This window comes from Epinephelus lanceolatus, chromosome 2 (assembly GCF_041903045.1).
Source record: "Epinephelus lanceolatus isolate andai-2023 chromosome 2, ASM4190304v1, whole genome shotgun sequence".
Taxonomy (NCBI): domain Eukaryota; kingdom Metazoa; phylum Chordata; class Actinopteri; order Perciformes; family Serranidae; genus Epinephelus; species Epinephelus lanceolatus.
This window is the reverse complement of record NC_135735.1, coordinates 5,319,496-5,344,183: the sequence shown is the minus strand read 5'-3', so window position 1 is coordinate 5,344,183 and position 24,688 is coordinate 5,319,496. Positions and strand designations below refer to the sequence as shown.

Here is a 24,688-nt window from a genome sequence, read left to right as displayed (position 1 = left end):
AAAAAGAAAAAAGAAATAACCAAAGAGATCGTCCCCATGTGACAGATTCATCCCCAAGTGACAGACGCATCTCCCTGCAGCTGATGTTACAGTCAGAGGTATCATGTCAAAGAGCACCAGGAGCACAAGCAATTAAAAGTTGCCTCCAGAAATTACTGTTCATCTCTACATTTTGTCAGGTATATGCAAGAAGTTGCACTCCATGACGTGGCTGTCAGAGATTGGCTGACAGACAGCACTTAAGGAGCCAAAATGGCGGCAGCTCAGGGCTGAAGGAAGTCTTCCTGGATGCTGATGTTTTTTTGTTTCTTTCATTTCTTCAGGTTAGGTTTGATGGTTTGAGTTTGAGGTATTTGGTTTGTTATTCTGGCCTTGGCCCACTCTGAAGTTGAGTAACTCAGCAGTATGGCCATATTTAACTGTCAATAAATCAATCTGTTTGCACATTTGATAAGTTGTCATTATGGCTGCGTGGGACTTGGGGAAGATGGGGGCGTAATTCATGTTACACCCCCCAGACAGGGTGTAACGTAGGGTTTGACTTCCAGTAATTTGAGTTCCAGACGTTCCTGTTTCACGTCAGCTCTCTGTATTTTTAGTATAAAATGGCCTCTGCAGAGCGTTTCAGAGAGTCTGACGGCTGAAATATGACCCGTGATGGTGCTTAACGCTAATGTCCCATTCAAGTTTGGATTCTCCTCACGAGCGTCTTGTGTGTCAGAACGAATGAGGCAGAGCGAAGCAGCAGGTCAGGCCTGTGTTTGTAAAGAACAAGATATGTTTAAGGTTCAGGATGGCCACAGAACAGGCTGACAGAGAAGAAGTACTGCAGCATCACTGAGCCCTCAGGGATAAGCAAGCATGATGAGAAACTGTGTGTGTGTGTGTGTGTGTGTGTGTGTGTGTGTGTGTGTGTGTACCTGGGTACCCACACTGCTAGTGTCTCTTAAATAGGACACCCCTCCCCAACACACACACACTTGGTGAGCGATCCAACAGGCTGGAGCCACAGCAGCCAGTCTGGCCTACATTCACTGAGACTCCGGCCACACTGACCGTACAGCAGCGGAGGACACGATCACACTGATATCAAACAAGTCAGCAGCATAGGACACAGCCCCCATGCTAATTCACATTAGCATATTAAACATTCACACAAAAAGTAAAAAGGGAGCTGAATCTGCTGTTTTAAGCACCGAGAGCAGCAACATTTTCATTATTGATTAATCTGTCAATATTTTCATCCTCTTGTGTCATAAAGAGATGACCTTCACCTGCTCCCTCACCACACAATGACAAGTTCACACTGCTTACTTTCTGACCGACAGTCCACAACACACAGCTCGATAAAAAAAGATAATCCTCACCTGTTTTATAGGTTGTGAGGAGAAAAAGTTGAGTATAGGTGCGTCTGCTGAGGGCCAAAAAACACACAATACCGGACCAAACTGCATCACTTAGGCCTTTAAGTTACAACAAGACGAAGAGCAGCAATGGTGTGAGCGAGGTATTTGTATATCAAGTACTCACTCTGTTACGTTGAAATCATGAAGAAAACTTTTTTTTCAAGGCCAAAACACACCAGCAGCGACCGCAGCACGTCAAAAAATACGCCCCTATTATTTTCAATGTACAACCCAACATCAGCAGCAGCAAGACGTGCGTCTATTGGCTGGTGAGTCATTGCTCTCAAGAGAAATCAACTTTAATTAGGGGCTCTCCACGCATGATTTAAGTTAATGCAGAGGTGGAGGAAATGTAGATCTTTCAGTAAAGGTAGTAATAATTTTGTGTGGTTGTCTGTTGACCAGCTGCAGCACTAACAATTATTATGGCGGCAAATATTTTATGTTTAGTTGAGACAACTGCGAGGACACACCGCAGAAACACATCTTTCAAGATACAAAGTAATCTCCTAGGAGTGTGCATTTGCAGTGTCAGTGTATTCTAATCTAAATGTAAACTGCAGACTCACCTTTTGTTGAGCCATCTTCTGTCTGTCCAAGTCCACGTCCCTCACTGGCTCTGGCTCCGGAGACCCCGGTGGTCCCTCTCCGACCCTGTCCAGCTTGCCGTCAGTGTGGACCTGAGAGGAGGAGGAGGAAGCAGGGGAGGAGGGAGGTATAGATGGAGAGGAGGAGGAAGAGGCACCGCGAGGGTGTGCAGGGGAGGAAGATGGAGAAGTGGCAGATGGAGGAGGAGCCTCAGGAGAGGGGTCGCCTCGGAGGCGCAGCGTCTCCTGCCGTAGCGTCTCATTCTCTGAGGCCAGTTCCTGCCGCTCCCGCCGGACGCTGGTCAGCTCCTTGGTGAGGGTATCCAGCCGCTGCCTCAGCTGACGGACCTCATCACGTGCACGGTTGCGCTCTGCACGAACCTGGGAAAGATATAGACAATACAAGATAAACTAATCAGCCCCAGGCCTGTTGGTACTCTGAAGATATATATCTTTAAAAACAAGTCATGAATATGTACTTTTGTTTTGTTAAAAACGCTGGAAACCCTAGTTTATTATCAAACGTTACTCAAACAGGAGCTTTTAAAGGGAAATTTCAGTTTATTTCAACCTGTCTCCTATCGTCCTAAATTTGGTTCAAGTGACTAGTGACATACAAATAATAGTTAGCATGTTAGCCGTTAGCCTAGATACAGCCAGGGCGCATAGTAGCGTCAGACCTGTTGAAACGTAAGTGAACGGGTAACCTTCAAGTGCAAAGTTAGTCCACTAAACAAGCTTTTTTTCCACAAAGACTGCCTCATATCATTAGGATAAATGTCAGAGAACATATAGAAAACGACATGTAAACATGTTGTCTTACCTTTATCGGTGTGCTGCCATGTTTGTTTACCATTTAGCTCTGCTTCCCAAAGTGCAGCCGAAATATATCTTGCGAGCTCTAGATAAAGCCCAGCTGAATACTAACGTTACTCCAGGTGGAGGTGTCTTGTCCTCGGTCACATCCAGACCTTGAAAATAAGGCTGCAACCGCTCCCATTCCTTGCAACAGAGGCATTCCTCTTCTGTGGGCACTGGGGCACAGCATTCACAGGTACACCACCAATCTCCAGAGCTACGCAGCCTTGCAGCAGCCATTCCTCCTCTCTCGTCCTCTAATGTTACCTGTTGCTCCTCTCTCTCTCTCTCTCCTCCTCCTCCTCCTCCTCCGTTCAGGCGACCGTCCGGTTCTGCCTTCCAGCTGTTACTGCTTGTTCAGGCACGCTATGAGATCGCTGCTTGTTCTCGCGATATTTCGGCCGCACTTTGGAAAGCAGAGCTAAATGGTAAACAAATATGGCAGCACACCGGTAAGGTAAGACAACACATTCACATGTCGTTTTCTATATGTTCTCTGACATTTATCCTAATGATATGAGGCGGTCTTTGTGGAAAAAAAGCTTGTTTAGCGGACTAACTTTGCACTTGAAGGTTGCCCGTTCACTTACGTTTTAACAGGTCTGACGCTACGGCTGTATCTAGGTAAACGGCTAACATGCTAACTATTATCTGTATGTCACTAGTCACTTGAACCAAATTTAGGACGATAGGAGACGGGTTGAAATAAACCGAAATTTCCCTTTAAAGGCTTAAATCATCACTTAAATCATTAAATCCTCATTACTGATGATTATTTATCAAAATCTCATTGTGTAAATATTTTGTGAAAGCACCAGTTGTCCACCGTAAAATATTGTAACCATATTAATATTAAAGAAATGTGGTAATATTTGATTTTCCCCACATCACCCAGCCCTACTTTCAGTACATATTTTCTCTCCTGGCTCCAATAACCAAAACTCCACCTTGCTCCACTTCTCTCTCCAGTTGGCGGTGCAGTCAGACCACCACCTCATGGTCTTCTCCATCTGGGCCGCTCTGGCTCGAGCCTCTTCCAGCTCCCTGAGCCTCAGCTCCTCCCTGCTCTCCCAGTCGGCCCCGGCTCCCTCGCCCATGGCCCCCAGGGATCCCAGCCCAAAGCCTCCCAGCCCAGGCGACAGCAGCAGCGGGGGGCTGGAGCTGGGGGTCCCTCCAGTGGGGCTGGGGGTGTGGGTGAGGCTGTCCGGGGAGCGGATCCCCCTATCTGACACCAGACCCAGGCTGCACAGCAGGCTGCCTCCGGCCGACTTGCCACCCTCGGACAGGTGAGGGCTGGGGGTGTGGTTCATGGTGGAGGCAGTGTTGTGGACGAGGACAGTGAGGAGGATGAAGGGGGCGGGCGGGTGTTAGCGCTGAGGTTCAAGAGAGCATCATCCTCTTCAGTCACTGATCAGCCTGCAGACAGGAACAACAGGGAGCAATTTAACTTTAGCTTAGTAGAAAATAAAACGTAACACACACACATGCATCTGTTGTCCTCATGTGCCTCGAAAATGTGCCTCATTTAAGGATAAAACAATTCAAGGTTGATCAGAAAAAGTTAAGAATCTAACTTTAGAACACAGAAACAGTACAGGGAAATCACTGACAGACACACTGTGCTGCCTTCAGGGAGGAAAAGCCCTCGTCTGCTTTCTGAACCTAATAAACCCAAAGAGAGGCCGGACAGCTGGTGCACATGACTGAGACTGAAAATCCTTCTACTGCTTAATGAGAAGCAGCTCCATGTAAAACAAAAACCAAATGGCCATGAGAAGACAGACAGATAACTCTCCACACACACACACACACACACACTCAGACACACTGTATCTGACCGATGTCCAAGGACTCTCACTGGACTGACTAATTATTCTGATGAGAAATGAAACGTGACACACTTTCTGTACACCTGATCCTCTCTGCTCACACTCTCATCTCCGCCTCTCTCAGCAGGACACTGTCACCGCTCATCTGTCATTCTCTAACTCCACTACAAGTTTATTTTGTGCAACATCACTTGAAAGAATCTTGTCCTTGATCCTCAGTCACTATTGTCTAAATCCTGTGGTATTCTGCACACCGCTCTCCCTCCACGTACAGATCTTATGACTGTTTGAACTAACAGATGAAACGTACCACATGAAACTGCTCACAGATAAATATTATTATTCTCACTCATGGGATGGCAACATTGTTGGTTCCTGTTTGCAAACACGCTCGCCGGCGAAAGTGAAGGTGAAAGCCAAACACAGATTCACTTGTTTGGCATTTCTTCTTGCTACAGTATATTTGTTTTTTTTTCTACGTTATGTCTCCTGCACACGGAGTCTGTAATAATTTTGTTTTCAGCCATGCTTGTCATTGCCGCAGGTAAGCGTATGACGTCAATATGACGAGAAGTCGAGATACCACAAGTATCACAATACCAATTTTTCATATTATATAAAAATCATACCGGTATTATGGTGGACGAGATGATATGGCACACTCTTATTGTTGTTATAACCCCACAGATAACAAATTCTGCAGTTCCCCTCAGCTTTAAGAAGCATTGTAGAATTTTTAAGCTCCTTGTTTTAGTTTTTATGGTCCACATACAGTTTGTTTTTTTAATCTCACTGCTCTCATCAACCTCATTTCCACAGAGCAACAGAGCAGAGCAGCAATATCAAGCACTGCCACATATTTCCCTCAGGAATCCAAAACTGAGTTAAAGCAGACTGAATATTGGACTTAAATTCAACAGGTGGACTCACGACTCCACATGAATGATAATGTTGCTCTGTGTCTGCTGTAGGTGGAAGAAGGCAACGTTTGAGAACAGTGAATGGATCACATCAACCTGGAAACTGGTCCCGTCAATTCCTCATACATTTAGCCTTTCTTGTGCAAAACATTTATGCACAAACAGAAGCAATTCAAAAATGATCTTCTCTTTTACCTTATTACACCAGAACAATGTCAGGATTCATAATTTAACACTTTCCATTCACATATTTTAATACTCTCTAGAGTTCCCATGATCATTTGCAGATATAAAGTTTCTGTTTATATGTTTCTTTGGTGAATCCTAATAAAACACATTTGTGGTGTAACGGCTAAATTCCCCCTGAGGGATCTGTGGGTGAACTTTGATCTTATCTCCACTGTCAGTGCCAGGTTTGGGTTGAGAAATCCCGCAGACAAATACCATTTCTGGCTGTGGTGAAGTTGGCCTCAAGCCCCCTGGGCCAAGAAAAGCTCTACTCCTTCCTGTTCCCCTCCCCTCCGCTGCCGCCTCCTCCTCGCTCCCCTCCAGAGGAGTCAGAGGAAGTTCCAGAGGAGATCTGGAACTGTGGGAACAACTCGCAGGGAACCAGAAGAAAGGGAGAGAAAATGGAGCAGGTTCAGCAGCTGGGGGGTTAGTGGAGGGTAAAACCACCAAAACATCTCTCTGACATATGTTAGCTCTGTCCCAGTGCATGTTCAGGCACCACTGGACAGCAGACAGGTGTATCTTACATCTGAAATATGTCAAAGCACAGTAACCTTCACCTGATGCATGCTTCTCCTTCAGAGCTGAGTGTATCCCATAATCACCATAGTCCTCTGTAGTGCATCAGCCCAGCTGTTGACAGTAATGATGATGGTTTTAGGAACAACCATGTCAGCAGACATGACAAAGCTGAAGCTGAAGGCATAATGGATTCAGCATGAACAGACTGTTACCGTTCAAAGGTTAATCTCTATAAACAGATATCTGCATATGTAAGATTTTGGTATCAGAAGCCTTCTGGGTTTTATCTGTAGTCTTAGTAGTATTGACCAATCACATTTAGGCCGGAAAACAGTCCGTGTGGAGAGGCGAAATAATTGGCTGAAATGCAGTCTTGGAACCCATCAGCTATTGTCTGGCCTCAGTTTAGCTTTATATTCTTATTTATCTGCATTCAAGTATACAGATATCTGTTTATAGCCGAAATGACCGGCGCACAGAAAAGGAAGTGTTGGTCCGGATATCTGCTGGCTACGCTGGTTCTCCCAAAATATTGGCCGTTGCCCCCAGAGGCTTATCGTTGTTAGACTAATAGCCGATGGGTTCAGAGATGGTTCATGGGTAAAAAACTGGTTATCACTTCCTACTGGCAATTCATTCTTCTTTCATCATTCTGTAAGAATAGTTTTGCAAATCTGACACCGTCAACATAAATATTAAATAGAGTTGGGTGAAAAATCAATACAGCATAGTATAGCAATATTTTGCATGGCAATTTGATATCAATGTAATTATTGAAATGAATGTGATTATTAATTTGCAAATAAAAATTCAACTTTTGATAACATTTTGCTGAACAGACTAACAAATTTAAAAGATGAAAAGTTGACAATGTTTTCCCTTGGAGACATAATTTGCAACATAAAAAAAAGGAAATAGATCGCAATATATATTATCACAATACAAAACATTTAAACTTGTAACAATATTGTATGGTAACAAAAGCTATTGTGGGGCCTATGGTGATTCTCGTCCCAAATATTAAACATATCATTTTATCAATAATTTTGAGAAATATATTTATTTCCTAAGAAATGTATCAGACAGAAAAGTCAAAGTGCTTTATTAAGTAAGGTATAATTTACAGTAAAAGATATCAATAATTTGATGCAAAATATTGATTAAAAAAAATGTCATTAAATTAAAAATGCTTTTATTGCTTGAGCTAAGTGTCTGATCACAACTGTACCCATGGCAATCAACTTTTATTCATAGCAGCGGTCTGCTATTCAGAAATAACAGACTGTAGAATGCCGTAATTAACCGAACAGAATCATGTATCTAACAAAGCCGTATTGTATTAACAGTGTATTATTTCTCTTAGCTCCAGCTGGTTATAACTATAATACTGTATGGTTATATCTTATAGATATTAAATGTAAACAAAAAAGATCTGAGCTCCATTGAGTCATGTATTTAAACAAGTAACAGGACGACCTTATTAACCAAGTGTGTCCCAGTAAGCTCCAGATGAAACCTTTCGAAGCTGAAACGTGGAAGAGCCAAAAACTGCAGTTCCTCTAATGGCCACTTGAGGCTGGCTCCAAAAGGGAGTCAATCCCCATAGACCCCCATGTTAAAATACCCAACTTTACAGCAGAAATTTTAGAAGAAAGTCTACAGCCTGGTGCAAAAAACTTAATTCAACATTCATGACAACTGTACAGGGGGTGAATTTTGATAAAGGTTTAGATTTACGCATATTTAAGGGCGGAGCCACAGTCTTTGAGTCAGATCCACCCTTCGCTCCTTCACAGCTCCACCTTCTCATCCAAATATGGTCACTTGTGGCTCCTTAAAACAATTTGGCATTGGCTGAAATGCCAAACTCAAGGTTTCAAAACGGGAGTCCATAAAACAATGACTGACATCATGGTGGCGAAATCCATTATTTTACACAGTCTATGTTGAGCTCTGATAAACTCATAACATCTGTGGTGTTTGGACAGACACACTGACTCCAAGGAAATATTATACTTCCTGTTTGCATCACCCAAAGTAAAATGGGAACTGTAATACCAAACTATAAAATATTGTTGAAGGAGACATAAACAAAGAGGAAATCAACTGTCAGAGCCACAAATCACCAGCAACATATAAATGAATTATTTTTTCCTGAACAAAAAGATAGACATTGAAATGCAGGGGAAAAGCTACCGTGGATTTTCTGTATGTCTGTCCCCAAGAAGCTGCATTTCAAAATCCATCTGAGGAGCCACAACCCCACTGTGACCAATCCAGCTCCTCCAGTTCCAAATCTCATCCTCCAGTTCATCTCCCAGTCAAAAACCAGGACAGTAGCTGGCAGCCATACACACACACACACACACACACACACACAACCAAACCATGGCAGCCTATTCTAGAAAAATCCCAAATCTGGGTCAAAGTATGGGAAAGAAGGAAAGACAGTGAGCGGGCGGGGGCACGAGGAGGGACTGACAGAGTTCACCGCAGCAGTAAAAATGAAAAACTGATGTATTTGCCTTTCAACGCAATAAAGTCCAAGGCAGCGGTGTCACGGATGGCCACCCAGAAATCAAACACTTGAAATGAAATAAAAAGTACTCTCTTTATAAAAACTTCCTCTTAAATCTGCTCAAGGAACACACACACACACACACACACACACACACACACACAACTTATTGCCTTAAATCAAATTATGTTTTATTTTAAGAAACTGAGATGCGAGTTGAGACAAGAAGTCTTCCACAAACTTGCAGTTAATGAGGTCTTTGGTGAGACAAAATTTATTTAGAGAGCGTTAAACCCCAGAATGCTCTCTGTCTATTTCTGTCTTTCACTCTCAGCCTAAAAACTGTTTTAATAACATGTTGAAACATGCAGTCTGCTTCCCCCTCCTCATATCCAGCATTAGAAAGACATGTTAAACTTCAGTGTGTTTCTCTTCTCTGGCTTTGTAGAAACTAGGGATGACAGTTTTGGTTAATTTTGCTCTTGACAACCCAACACCCATTAACCGGTAACTAACTGGCTAAAAAAAAATAATTAAAAAATGTAAAATGACATGAGATGAAAGAGGCCTTTTGTGATTTAAATGTCTTATTTTAATTTCTGTTGGCTTTGCTGATAGACAGCCGGCCAGCCACATTGACATGTGGAAACATGGCACCTACTGCCTGCCCTCCAGTCTCCACTGGTTAGCTAGCCACTCTACACTACGCAGCCGTCGGGCAGGTGATTATCGCTGGTAGCTCTGCCCCAGTGGAGGGACGGTGTTGCTGCAGAAACATGGTAACCACTGTCCAGTCTCCTCCCAGGTCGCTCAGTGAGTAAGCAGCTTCATTTTGAGCTGTAAAACCCTGTTAGCCTTGTTAGCACCACTAGCTGTGCTGATGCTGCTAACAGAGCTAACAGTGATAACATGTGGGCCTTTTCCACTGTCATTTTTGGCCGCGCTGAGCAAAGTCATGTTGTGCCGATTTGCGTTTCCATTATCCGTTAAGACGCACCATGCCATGCCGAGTTATGCCAGAGATTGACCTTCTCCAGAGTTGGTCCAAAAGCTGGGCCACCCGCCCTCAAGTGGGTAGCAGTGATGTTTCGCCGCCTGAAGCCAAGCCCCGCCGAGCCCACTGTTTTTAAACGTCATCACCCAAGACAAGTCATCATGAGTTAAAGACACACCTTCAAGCTGGAAACTCTGTTGTAATGGAAATGCAAATTCCTGCCATGCTGGGCTGACGGCCCAAACCAAACCAAACCAAGCCAAGCCAGCCCATGACTGCTGAAAAGGGGTAATAGATACTAAAGGGGATTTGCAGCTTAAAATGAAGCAGCTTATTCATCGGGGTGACCTGGGGGGAAATTGGAGGGCGGACACAACGTTTCCACCGCAATGCTGGATGGCGTTACTAGCGGTAATCGCCAAGATCAAGATCAAGATCAACTTTATTGTCCCACAAAGTGAGAAACAAAAAAAAAGAGCATGAATTGTGCCAATTGCAACCTCCAACCAGACCAAAGACCCGGGTAGCGCGCAATACAGAGCAGTGGCGGCAAGCAAGCCGTTGTAGCGTGAACACCACATAAGCTTTGTTGTGGTACAGCACAGTGGTGGTGCTATTACTACTAAACCGAAGAGCATCAAAATTAACCTACAGAACGACATGCCTACCTGGTCAAAAATATTTTCAGCGGTTAACTGATTAACAGTTAATTGCTTGACATCTACTAGAAACACTAACTGGAAACATGCTAACATTTTAGCTGCTTTCATCTTTTGCTTTTCAACTGACACCTAATGGTTTAACATCAACTCTCATACAACAGCTCACAAAAAAGCAAATAATCATGTTGAAACTTTTATTTCCTCAAAAGCAATGTTCCCTTAAAGCACATCAGTTACTAAACTGACAGAGAAGCAGAATTCCATCAGAGGATAACTGATGATTTTACTGAATGTTGAAAACAAATCTCCCAAAAGAAGAGATGCTGATTTCATGGATGTCTAATTTAACAGGCCTATATTCTAGTTGGGGAATGTGTTATTTGTTCTGCTAACTAGATGCCAGTTACGGGGTCATTTTTTGCATCTGGTTGAAGGCCTAAAAAACTGTTTCATATTCTTTATTTCTCATAACTTAATGGAGGACATATGTCATCATCACAGTACGTCAGTGCTGATCAGACTCTTAAATTAGAGCTACTACATAACAACTTAAAAATCTAAAATAATAACATTCCAACATGAAATACAGCTGGGTAACAAAGTAAAGAAAATAATCTGAAAAAGTGGATAGTCCTACACAGCAGAGCCACAAAGGCGGAACATGTGCAAATCCTGTGCTGTGGTATTTTGAAAAAGTCTGATTTTTTGATGTGCAAAATGAAGCTGCAGCCAAGGTCTTCTTCTTCCTCTGAAGTGTAAATGCCAAGCTTTAGTGAAAGTGGTACGAAAGAGCAGGAGTCATGGGAACAAACTGCTGTGAAAATGTAAAAGGAAGATAAACTCTTACTCCAGTTCTCCCCATGCTAAAGCTTTAAAAAGAGGTTTTGGCGATGTGCACGGTCAGAGGCGAGGCACTGAAGAGACACAAAGAAAAACTGTGAAAGGCAGTTTAAAGGGAGTTTAAGGAAGAACATTAGCGTGATTTAATTTATTATTTGCTGAAAAGTGTCAGTAAAGTCCACAGACGATGTCATAACGGCTGATTTACGATGCGAGAAAGGTTGAAGAATCCATCTGTGAAATCATTTTGTGCCTCTATGACAAGTGTGCAATAGCTAACAATATATCTGTTCAAGTCTTGGTGCTGGCCAGGACAAATTGGTCATGTGATTCTCCCCTGGTGATAACTCAAGTAAGGTACGCAGGACTTTTACTTCACAGACAGAGACACGCCACCATGACAATGTCCTGAATCAGTCTGTGAAATGATGGAGAGACACAGGAAACGTAGCCTGAACTCAGTATCAGTCATCAGCAATGACAGACGATGCTTATGAGGTGATGGTTTCACAGCTACAGGGCAGAGAGAACAGAACGTCAGGTAGGGAAACAGGCAGACTGTGGAAGAATCATGAATTTTTAAAGAGCATCTCTCAATCTGGTTCTCCAGTCACAACCCTGCTCTGAATGAAGGGCCGCACAGCATCCATATACATGTTGGCGCCCATGAGTGGGCACGCACAAAGGACTCGACAAAGGCCATGAGCGGCCCACTCATTTAATTCAATGAGAGTGCTGTGCTGAAAGAGAAAGTAAGAGCATCTTTCTCTCTCTCACACACACATAGATACACACACACAAAGCTATCCTCTTACTATTCACTGCATTTTTCATTTCAGAGTCAGATAGGCGAGACACCTGGAGGCCTGGAATAGAGCTGACATATTTAACGAGTAGCAGGCCTTGGATGCTGTATCCACACTAATCACATCTATGGAGACTAGTGCAACACACACACACACACACACACAGACAGCCTTCACATATGGCTGTGTTACAAGAATACTATGTGACAGAGGCATATATTAACACAGGCGTTAGAGATTGTAAACTCTCGATTTCAAGACCAAATATTGCCTCATCTGAATATATTCTGCGTAACAAAATACAAAAAATAAATAAATTAACGATGTGAGAAATTATGTTGACAATGCTCTTGTTCTTCCATTAATAGGGCACAGCACACCCGCAGCCAGCCTCAAATAAGAGGCGACTTTTTGTTTGTTTGTTTGTTTGTTTGTTTGTTTAGAAAGCACCCCTACAGCCAATCTGAGTTTTATTTTAAAGCTCCAGTGTGGAGGATTAGTGGCATATATTAGCAGAAATCCAATGCAATATAATAAGTATGTTTTCTGTAGTGTATAATCACCTGAAAATAAGAATTGCTGTGTTTTCATTACCTTGGAATGAGCCGTTTATATCTACATAGGGAGCGTGTCCTCCTCTACAGAGACTGCCATGTTGAACCTCCTTGTTTCTACCGCAACCAAACACTGGCTCCAGATAGGACCATGTGTGTTTTCATGTCAGCCACTGTAGTTAGCAGCCACTTTGTGAGGAAAGTATTGGAAAAACACCTATTTTATTTACATGAAACAGCTTTATTCTGTGTTTTTACCAGTTAAAATCACCTGATCTGTTTGTTTTGGAGAGGAAGAGACCTCTGCAGTCATTTCAGCTCCTGGTAAAAACCTCCTGAACAATGAACACTGAAAGAATTTCAATCAGGAGAAGTTTCAGCTGGTTGCAATCTGCAGTCCTCTGATAGACACCACTAAATCCCCCTAAATCTTATACACTGGATCTTTAAAAAAAGGCCATCAAACAGGTGGCCATCATCTGCAAATAGAGTGAAAGAGTTAGTAGTTTTTTAAGGAGCTTTTTTAGGGAACGTTTGACCACAGTTTTGGTTCCTGGGGCATAGTTTCATAAAATAACTGCATTAATTCTTGGTGTCATAGACTCAACAAGGTGCTGGAAACATTCCTCAGAGATTTAGGTCCACATTGACATGATGACATCACACAGTTGCTGCAGATTTGTCGGCTGCACATCCATGATGAGAATCTCCCATTCCAGCACATCCCAAAGGTGCTCTATTGGACTGAGATCTGGTGACTGTGGAGGCCATTGGAGTACAGTGAACTCATTGTCATGTTTGAGATGATGTGAGCTTTGTGACATGGTGCGTTATCCTGCTGGAAGTAGCCATCAGAAGATGGGTACACTGTGGTCATAAAGGGATGGACACGGTCAGCAACAATACTCAGGTAGGCTGTGGTGTTTAAACCATGCTCAGTAAGGGGCCCAAAGTGTGCCTGGGAACAGCCCCCAACCTTCTGATTAAAGGCTGCTCTACCTCCTGAGCCACAGCTGCCCAGTTATCAGACCTAATCAGAAGTTGTGATAATAAAAGTAGTCATTTTGGAAGAATGCAAACTAACATAAATCAGAAGTGGCAGTGAAGTAATGAAGAGGTTCAACTGACAGAGTTTATCTCTTTGATTTACAGTCAGCTCCTCAGCAATGGGGAGCAACAGATGGAAGAAGACGGGAAGACGCTGAGTGTATTTGTATACATCCATGTAGGAATGTGTCATTCATTGTTAGCCTGCACTAACTTGCACATGAACTCCCTCTTCACACCATCCCTGTAGAACAATTCGCTGAGTGTGTGTGTGTGTGGTATGCTTTAGTTGTTTCTGTACAGTCTACACTGAATTTAAAATGTAAAAATCTTTTTTTCCACCATGTTTCAGTAACAGCATGGGTATTGTTATGTCTGTAAAGATGCTGCTGCAGCAACTCTGCGCAGCAGCAGCAGCAGCATGTGTGTGTGAAAAATAGAGCAAAAATAAACAGTACTTACATTAACTACACAAAACTGTACACGACTCTGTGCAATCTGTTTTATAGATCCAGGCATGAAGAAGCTGTTGTTTGTATTTACAAATACTTTGCTGCCACAGGGTGTCACAGACTGAGCCATTATTCATCACAGTGTCAGAGCAATTTCGCTGAGAGTCTCTCCAAACTGGGGGTCAGGACCCCTCCAAAGTGTCATTGTACTAGGGCTGCAATTATCAATTAATCTAGATGTTTAATTATATTTGTTTTAAGTCTATTAATGTGAAAGAAATCACTAAAGATGGCATCCTGAATTTACTTTTGAGTTAAGCAGCAGATCTTCACATCTGAGAAGCTGAGACCAGAGGACGTTTGAGTTTTTTGCTTATTGTTTTGACTTTGCCAACTTTTTTTTAAACATCTACACCTTCATGTGATTAGAACGGCACAATTAAAAAAAAGACTGAAATCACAATATCACTAAGTGCAATATCCAAACTAAAGGGGCTCCAATTCTTTGATAAGGTAAAATAAGAGACAACATACCATTATAAATGAAGGACTGTGGTGCTGCAGGCACGCCCCACCCTACAAATCATATACAAGATGGAAGGAAACATGCTTGTTTGACACAGACTCCAGCAAAAAAAAAAAAAAATCACATCATCATCATTTTTATGATGATTTATATGTTTGTCTGTTTTTTGAGTGAAAACGATGACAAATTACCATTTCCACTAAATTTGGCACTCATATCGCAATATCTGTCGAAATAATCGCAATATGACTTTTTTGCATATTGTGCAGCCATTTTTAGAATTCACACACTGGCTGATTTCTACAACAAAAACAAAAACAGACTATCAGAAGACAAGTACGAGAGGGAAGGAGGTAGAAACAAAGAAGCTGAAGAGGTTATATTGCGAAACACAATATATACCGTGATATTTTGACAGGACAGGTAAGCGTGAAGGGGGGAGAGAGAGAGGGGGGATGACATGCAGCAAAGGGCCACAGGCTGGATTCGAACCCGGGCCGCTGCGGCAACAGCCTTCTACATGGGGCGCCTGCTCTACCACTAAGCCACCGACGCCCCATAATACAAAATTATTAAATGAACTACAGTTATAATAAAGTTACATAAAGTAGCTACTGTGCCCTGAGTTTTTGTTCACTGTGAGCTGGAAACACACAAACGCCTCTCAACTTCATATAGGCTATTAATTAAATTTGCAAATCCCACTGGTGCTCCATGGTCGCAAAATGCTACTAAAAGTTGTGGTCTGGAGCCTTACAGGTACAAAGGCACATGCTTCCACTGCTCACGCTATCACTAGCTTAAACTGCTTCAGCGGTGCCGTTAAACATGATTTATTCACTGTAAGCTTGATTGAACTAACAGCTCTCCAATCCATATATTAGTATTTGCAAGTTGCAACGGAGCTCCGTGGTCACAAAATGCGACTAAATAGTAACATTATCAGTCTGGAGCCCTGCAGATGAGAAGCATGCTCAGCCTACTCACACTGTTGCTTGGGAAAAGTGATGTGGATGGGTGGAAGATTAAGTGTGTGACGCATTTTGTTTGTAAGTCTTTCTTTGTGAGTGTGTCTGTGAAAGGGAGAGAACCACAACACAGACATGAGTGTTCAAAAAAAGGACGTGACCATTTTAATCAATGTTTGGGATATAGTTATTTTATATATCCCACATGGAACAAGCCGCGATACATTGAGTATATTCAATATATCACCCACCCCTACATTAAATGATTCTGAATCTAATGTTTCCAGCAGCAGTTATTCTCAGTTTCGAGGACACTGTGTTTCAAACATACTTGGCAACCAGTTGACGTCACTTCTTATAAATATATTGCACATTTGAGTTATGTATTCCAACTAAAGACAGTGGTTGGTTTAATTCCACGGATTATCAAATGTTTATACCACGTCCAACATGGCAAGGCATGAATGAAATAAGACTTGTTTTTACACAGAGTCTCAGTCTCCCAGTTCCTCTCACCATCTTCTACCCCCTCCCAAGCTCCTGCCAGCACAGTGACTGATGTCTCTGGCGGAGTAATGAAGCCGCCATTTATTTTGGATCTGTTGATCGTTAAGTTGATGGATGGAGCCACAGTACATCGAGCTGAGTTCCAGCCAATCAGGGCATTTTCATCTCGGTGACACTCTGCAAGACGGACCAGTTATCCAAGAAGTACGTGAGCACAAACACATGCAAGAAAAACACCCCTCAAATATCACAGACTTTTGACTCAGTGCCTTTAAGAATTATGATTAATAAAAGACGTTGGATTATGAGATCCAGCATTTTGGAGTCGTGATATGCTGGCTTCTGATCGGTCTCTTGTGAGTCACTAAAGTTTATGGACATGCAACACTAAATCACAGAGGCGATGACAGGTTCACACTATTTCAAGGCTGTCTTAAAACAGAACTCAAGATGCCTGTGAGTAACTGAAAGTGTTGTTTAGTCGCTGTTAATGTTTCTCCTGTCCATGTTGGTCTTACAGAAATGTGGGACAAAATCCACAGTCCTTGCTCTGTACAACAAACATATCCTCCAAAGTTCAGCCAAAGGTCATTTTACTACAGCCACATAGTTTCCCCGCTGATGTGTGTTTACCCTTATCTAAGCCTTAACCAAGCTTATCCTAACCCCAACTAAAGAGGGGATGCTAAGCTGCTGGGAGAGGATTTCTTTTTTAGGTTTATGAAAAACAATTAAGAGATTTCTGCCAGAAAGGCAAACTTCTCTCATGTGCACCACAGGAAACATGATTTCAAAAGTAGGGGAACACTATTCAAAGGTAGAACAACAGAAAAACAACAACACAACACCAGGGCTGATCATCGCTTTCACAGGTTAAACTGAGAAACAGGTATCAGGTCATACAGCCTCCAGTTTCCCTTCACTCTCTTTCAGCCCAATTAGTCTCCTGCTGAAAAACTTCCTCTGTATACTCTGGTTCATAAAAAGCATCCTTTTGTCTCCACAGTGAATGGTATTTTCTCGTTGCTGTCATGATCACACATTTTTTTATTTTCTTGTATTTACTGTCTCTCATAAACCGCTCAAAGTCTGACCCAACCAGCTGATCCGCAGCGTAATATAGTGCACAGTACAGCTGTGCTTAAGCGTAGGGATATTTACGGTTGAGAAAATGTTGTGCCAAAGAAAAGATTGAGTGGTAAAAAATATTCAAAACTTAAACTGACACTGTTTTTTTGAGGTGGCTAAAATGTTTTTTTAAAATGTTTTCCTGCTGTCCACAGCAGGACATTGCTTAGCTTCTGTGGCGGTACTCCTGTCTGCTTGTCCAAACTGGGACCACTGATATCTACTGTATGTATTACACTAGTCCTTTTTACACAGCAATCACACTACAGGGCTGCTGAGAAGTCCTGTCTTTAGCAAGCCTTTGCATTTTTACACAGAGCCAAACAACAGCGGCATCATGCAGCTACAATTTGTGATCTCAGACAACATGTTGGCATCACAGAATCAAAAGAGGTGTGACAGGCGTGACCTCTAACACAACAGCAATGACCTCTAATGTAACATATCGTCATCATAAAAACAGCTTAACATGGCAACAACAATCATTTACCATCACTGTTACATGGCGGCTGATCTCATCCTCTACTCGGGGGGTAAAGGGCTCCAAGACATCATTTTTTTCCCAATTTGTGGACATTTTTGGCTGCCGTTCTTCTCCTTTGAGTTAGCCACTCACTGCTATCAGCTTTTTTTTAAATCTCCCACAGTAATCGTAAAAACGTCACACCTGCTGTTACTACCTCCGATGCAGGCTTTAAGGCCAAACAACTCTGTCCCCTTAGTCCGCGATCATACCTTTTATACAGAACTGCCAGAAAATAAAGGCGTGAAATTTCTGCCTGTGAGGAAGCAGTGTAAATGGGGCTACTGACTATGGACAAGCACCTCATACAACTCCGCTTCAAAAATCATAACTGTCCCTTTATGTAAAAAGCGGTATCTGATCTGACTTGATATTGGCAGAAACCTAATATTAAAAAGTCAAAAAGGTTAAAAATGAAAAAAAAAAAGTAAAATAAAATAAAATGCAATTAACTATAAAAATAAATAAAAAATAATAATAAAGTAAAATAAAATAAAAAAAGAAAAGTAAAATAAAATCAAGTAAAATAAAATGAGTTAAAAAAAAATCAGGACAACCCTTTTAATTTTAGTACAAAACACTGCTGTGATATAGAAATAGACACACCTCTGCATTATAAGTGACTGATAAAGATAAAATACAAAATCCCAAATCTGAGTGTCATGTCATTTCGCAGCCACAGGTGAAGTGTGTTTCTCATCACAGTTACATCAAGGCAAAATTAAGTTCCAGTTAACCCACTAAAACTACAATTAACAAGAGCAGGGGTTAAACTAAGGCAGCAGCTGCCACGTGAGAACCAAATGACAACTTAAGTTTCATTTCACTCATTTTGGAGCCACTCTCACCCTCAGCTTACCTCGCTAACCTCTGTGACTTCAGCTGGAGAGAAATCCAAAAACAGCTTTTGCTGGCAGTCCAACCTGTACTTTGTATTTTCTTCTCTGTCCGTATCCTTTGTTGCTGTTTCCCAACTTTCCTCTTCCACTGTCCGTCTGTATCACAGTTTGCCTCTTCCTCCCCTTCCTTGGCCCAGTGTCCATGTGGGCCCCACCCTCTGTCATCACAGGGCCCATAAAATGCACAGCCAGCCAGCGGGTTGAGCAGCGGGGTAATAAACTCTTTGACAGAACATCTGTCCTTGCTGACCATATGCTATACAGCCCAAACTTTGACTAATGTTTGACCTCAATTCTCATATATTACGACAATGTTACAAACAGATCATCAGACCACACTTGACCCTGCGCTGAGAATCAGTGTTCTCACCCGACCCGTGCCCTGCCGCAAACACCGCTATTATTTCACTTGTCAATGCAAATGTTATCTTGTTGAAATGAGCAGCAGTCAGGCTCTGAGCAGAGGGGTCACGCCAAAACACACACACACACACACACACACAGACACACACTATAGGCAACAGAGGGTGTTCACAGTGCTGATTTATGTGATTGTGGCAATAAAGAGATGCAGCATGGCGCTACAAAGGATTTCCCCCAGTGCTGGCCAACATTTCTCTGTGTGTGTGTTGCAGTGAATCAGCGTGTGTGCTCTTTTCTCTAAACGAGAACCAGCTCTGGAGAACGGTTTGGCTCAGTCTGTAAGGTCCAACCACACAGTGAAAGAAAATAAGAATCACACAGTATCCGACTCACAGACTTCATTCACTTGTCACAACCTAACGTGTGGTACTGTCAATCAGAGCTGTGAGACGCCCCCCTCTGTTTCACAGGTTTCCCTGAGCACGTGTCTTGGCGTGCACAAAACCTGTTAAAAACCCCTGCTGTGATTGAAAGTGTAAATGGCTGCTACAAGGTAAATATGGCTCAGTTCATGCAGATGAAAGGCTTATAAATGACGGCAGCTACACGTGTTCAGTGGGGATCCTGTTTGAAACACAAATCGAGCCCTTCCTCCGCTGCTCCTCGCCCACGTGATTGGCTCTGAAGGCTGTTGAGTTGCATCAGTGCAGATGATCCAAGAAGAAGGGAATGCATCTCTCTGTATGACTATGCAGTCTGCAGGTCTGAAGACACAGTGGGCCGAGAAGAGGAGCGGCAGTGATGTACTGTGTGGAAGCAGAGTGCCGCTGCCAGGTTTTGTGGTTTCACTCCCTGTGTAGCCTGAGGTTTAGAGCACAGACTGAAATATCTCAACAACTACTGAATGGATTGCTGTGACATTTGGTACAGACATTCACGGTCCCCAGAGGATGAATCCAAATTACTGTGCTGATAGTGCCAAACAGTTCATCTCTAGTACACCACCAAATGTTTCCGGCTATCTTGCCCTCATCAGGGATGTGCTTAAGGCTCTTCCAGTTTCCTTACATACAGTCCAGGGTTTCCTACACATTCATTCATTTGTGGCGGCCCGCCACAATAACAACATCTGCCGCCAGGTATTGATTTTTTTATTTTTGAAACTGGACCGCTCATTTGAAGTGCTGTTGGAATATATATACTGTTCATTTATTCATTGCACCATACTCTAAGGGTGCAGAGCATACTCTGGGCAGAGACGGAGCAGCAGAAAGCCACGTGCAGGGAACATGACTGTTAACTATTCATTGCGCAGGTCTAAAAGTTTGCTTTCACTCGCCTCTGCAGCAGTCAGTTTTCTCATCCATCGATCTGATCAGCTCGTGACTAAAACTCCAAAAACTGCTGCTAGAAATAAAAAAAGAGCTCATGAAGAGTTCTACCTGTGCTGCATTCGTGGACCTACAAAAAAACTGAATTTAGAGAAGGGAAACAGAATGATAGCTACCACCACAGATGGACTTTGTGTTTTGTTAGGGTGGATTTATAGTTGTGCGCCGGCTCTACGCAGAACCTACACCGTAACCTACTCATGTGCCCTACGCCGTTGTGAGCATTTATACTTGAGCGGTGGTGTGTCTGTGTAGCTCTGCAGTTACACCTCCAAAACACTAGTCAGCAGCAGTGTTTGTGCTGTAAAGTTTAGTTGATTCAAAACACACATTAAACATGGCTTAATGGAGACAAGTTCAAACACAAGAACACAAATCTGCTTCATTATAATTTGCAGGATTCACAGACAAACACTTGTCTTTATCTGGACACATTTTCCACACACACAAAATGCTAACGTTATTAGCACAATCCTATGGCATTTTACATTATATAAATTAGCCTAGCCGCTAGTGATCTTTTCCGCTTCTCATATAAAACCAGGGACAACAGCATTTAACAAAGGTAACGTTAGAAAATTCAGCTCACAAGGTTCACTGGCCAAACAACTGCCCTACACTTGACATGTTTTCCCCGCAAATACAACATGCTAACGCCATTAGCACAAGCTTATGACATTTTACATTGCATTAATTAGCCTAGCAGCTAGCAGAGTTTCTCCGATACACATATAAAGCCAGGATAAATCACACACAGGAATTAAACTGGGGCTTTCCTGTCCTCACAATGTATTGTTTTCACATTGCATCCATGATATTGGATCATTGATAATTAAATCGATACATCAATCAAGATCTGTGGATTGTTACACCCCTGGTAAAGAAGTGCAAAAATATGTTTGAGGTCACAGTTCTTTAAAACAAAACAGGCATCTTATTTAAAACATGTCAGTATCTACATTTAAAATCCCTATCTTAAATGTGTATCAGCTGAGGTAGTTGTTGTTCTGAACAAGAGAAACTCCACCTCAGGAGCCGTGACACCTTGACACAGTTACACAGATCTGACAGCTACACTGTTCCAACAGTCTGTAGCTACACGTCGGCCTTTCAACACAGCTCTGAGCTGTCACAGCTAGATCCTCTTCCCCACTGACTCTGGATCACGATCGATTTAGTGTCCTGGCTTATTGAGGCTGTCTACACCAGCAGGATGCACCAGACGAATATGCACAGCACATGTGAGACGACCTAAAACAGAGACTGTTCATGAACTGTACTTGGTAAAACATCAAGTTATCTGAACGGCGTGGGTTTGAGACTGTCCACAGAAAGTGACTCACAAAGACGTGGTGAAGACAATAAGTCAAAACTCCTCAATCACTGAAAACCCTCACTTTCATCCCCAAATCAATTCACAAGCACATCAAAGTTGATTACAAGTGTGAAGACGAATCTGAAATGTTCACTGTCAAAATGTAAATCCTTCACAAAGGCTCACACTGGACTAATTTTTCTTTTGATATACAGAACAAAGGCCTCAAGAAGCCGTCCCATTATATCAAAAATGGCTGACAGCACAATTCTCCGGCTCTAATGCAGTCCTAATCATTTCAGCTTCGGCTCCAAACTCCTACATCAAACCTCAACCCCTTCCAAGTCAGAGAGTTCTTGAACCAGAGCCAGTGGGAGATTTCCCAACATCAAAGTGCAGCCAGACAATTTTTCTTTTTTCTTCTAATTTAAATAACAGAGTTTTTCACAGGAGTAAATCTATACATGCAGGTTCGTAAACAGACAGCTGTGTGAGACGCCTCAACAAGCAGAACTGTCTTAATTACAATATCAAAGGAAAACATCAGACATTAAATATAACGGGCAGGTTTTCAATCATAACTCAGTCCTATACTTAAACCCACATCCCACAAACCCCTGAAAAAATGTCCCAGCTGTCATCGTCTGATAATCCAGTCCCATCGTGAATCCATATTTGAATAAATCTATATGCAACTTTTACCTCGCAGTTGTCAAGGCAGGTACAGAATGATTGTTGTGGTGACAAGCTGAGGTTTGTAAAATCTTTATAAACAGCTGTGCAGTGTTTCACTGTCTGACAAACCTTGAAACATGCATCTGATCCTCAAACCAGACTTACTGGATCATATTTCATCACGTCCCACCACACAGACCCTTGCTTTTTGTTAACAAAACTATACATATATATTTTTCAATCGAAACAATAGCTTTTATGAAGATGTCCCGGGATCAGTTCCTGTTACTGATTCAGAAAGTGTCACATCTGTTTATCCAGGAGAAAGGCGCTACACCCCTATTTCCTCAGTAACTGCTGGTGTATTGCATAATCAATGATCTCATTACAAACAGTTAATTGCAAATGTTTTGTAACGACACTTGTTTCACCCTTTTTACTACATCTGGTTTCATTTCCCCTTAGCTGGCAAATGAAAGCAAATATATTCGAACACCAGTAAAATAAAGTCATAGCGATCCGTGTCTTAAAACAAAAGTGGGCCATGGGTGTAAAGTGGGGATGTCCATGACCACTTCTCTTCTTCCTAGCCCTGTACTTCCAGCACCCTTGGCCAGACCAATCCTGTCTTCGAACTTGGTCTTTATTAGCCCCATTTCCACCAAACACTTTCAGTATGGTACCTGTGGAACCAACAGTAACCCTTTAGACATGGTACCTAGACCCTAACGTTTTAAACAGTCCTCTTAAATGTGGGCAGGGTTGTTGTCACTCGCTGCTCCATCCAGCACTCTCTGTATTTCCTCATCAGCGGTGACACAGATGGAAGTCTGCACCTCGTTTATCGTACACAGAACGAGGCTGCACGCCCACATTTTCAGAACAAAACAGAACAGGCTGCAGTGAGAGTCTCTCTCCATTGGATATTTAAAAATAGCAGCTTTGTGCATTTAGTCCTTCTCAGGCAAGCTCAGGGGTTTAGTGTTGCTGTAGGAAGTGAGGATTAGAATATATGACCTTCACATAATCCGCTCCAAATTAATATATATTTTTAAACGCTTGAAGATCCACTCATTACTAAAAGAGTATGTCATCCAAGAGAGACATTAAAAGCTAAAGTGATGGTCAAAGTTGTCACAGTGAAATGTAAGGTGTGCTGATGGATTCAGGGCATCAACGCAAATATTCAGCAATATAACAAGCAAACGTTCCACCTTAAAAGTTGCCGGCAGTCGGCCCAGTGAATGAAGTTATTTTTTCTCAGACTCCAGCTGCTGTGAGAGGCAGCAAAACATCCTTTCATTTTATAGTTACAGTTTATTAATGTATGTAAAACTCTCCACGGCCTCAAAACCAGACACAACTCAGCCCTGAGCAGAGTGACCGTCCTCTACTGACTAATCAGACTGCAGTGTTCACAGCTCCACCTTTTAGTACCAGATCTGTGTGCTAGGTACCCCAACAGAGGGGGGACCAAACATGGGGACGGACGGTACAAAACGGTTCCATTGGTACCATCCACTGCTTGGTGGAAACAGGGCTTTATGAACTCAAATACACACCTGTGAAGTTTCGTGAACCAGGGGTGTAAAGTATGGTGGCCAGTGGAACTTTCTCTACGGCCTAACCCAGTACTTCTGCCCCCTTGCTCAAACTACACCCACCTTCGAAACTGGCATGCATTTTGATCTCAACTACACACCAGTGACAGCATCTTTCACAGCTGCAGTGTTATCATGCTGACAAAAACTGTCCACAGACAGACTGACATATAAACACCTGTCACAATACTCAGCTCTACAGTATGTGTCACCAAAACCACCTTTTAACATGATGACACACACACACACAGATTCTCAGAGTGAAAACAATACCAGCTGTTGCAATGTTGTCACGGCCGGCAAAAAAACCTACCACACACATGGTCATTTTACCACAGCCTGACCTTTAAAGTCCTTTCAGTTTGGCAACAGCAGGGACAAACGACACCACTCAGTGACATTTGTCTTGTACAGCTCCACAGTGTTTGAATGCCGATCTATAAATTTAGGTTATCCTATGCCAGGTTCACACTGGACACACCAATTTTCCATGGAGCGTTGCCCGCTTCCTTTCAGCGCCTGTGTTAACCAGTTAGGCTGTTGACACAGGATGCGCTGCGGCCACGAGC

General features: G+C 42.6%; 1 protein-coding gene across 5 annotated transcripts in view; it reads right to left on the bottom strand.

The window, feature by feature from the left end:
• The window catches only part of ccdc102a (coiled-coil domain containing 102A), a 101,021-nt gene that overhangs the window by 45,034 nt on the left and 31,299 nt on the right, over positions 1-24,688 (bottom strand). For 2 of the 5 annotated variants that reach the window (XM_033614084.2, XM_033614124.2), the window contains exons 2-3: positions 3,799-4,267; positions 1,976-2,374 (exon numbers count right to left, since the gene is read on the bottom strand). In XM_033614084.2, the coding sequence (XP_033469975.1) occupies positions 1,976-2,374; positions 3,799-4,161 (762 nt within the window). In that variant the 5' untranslated portion in view covers positions 4,162-4,267. Of the gene's footprint in view, positions 1-1,975; positions 2,375-3,798; positions 4,268-18,734; positions 19,159-24,688 lie in introns of those variants that run through there. The other 3 variants (XM_078173514.1, XM_078173516.1, XM_078173515.1) reach the window with 3 other exon arrangements.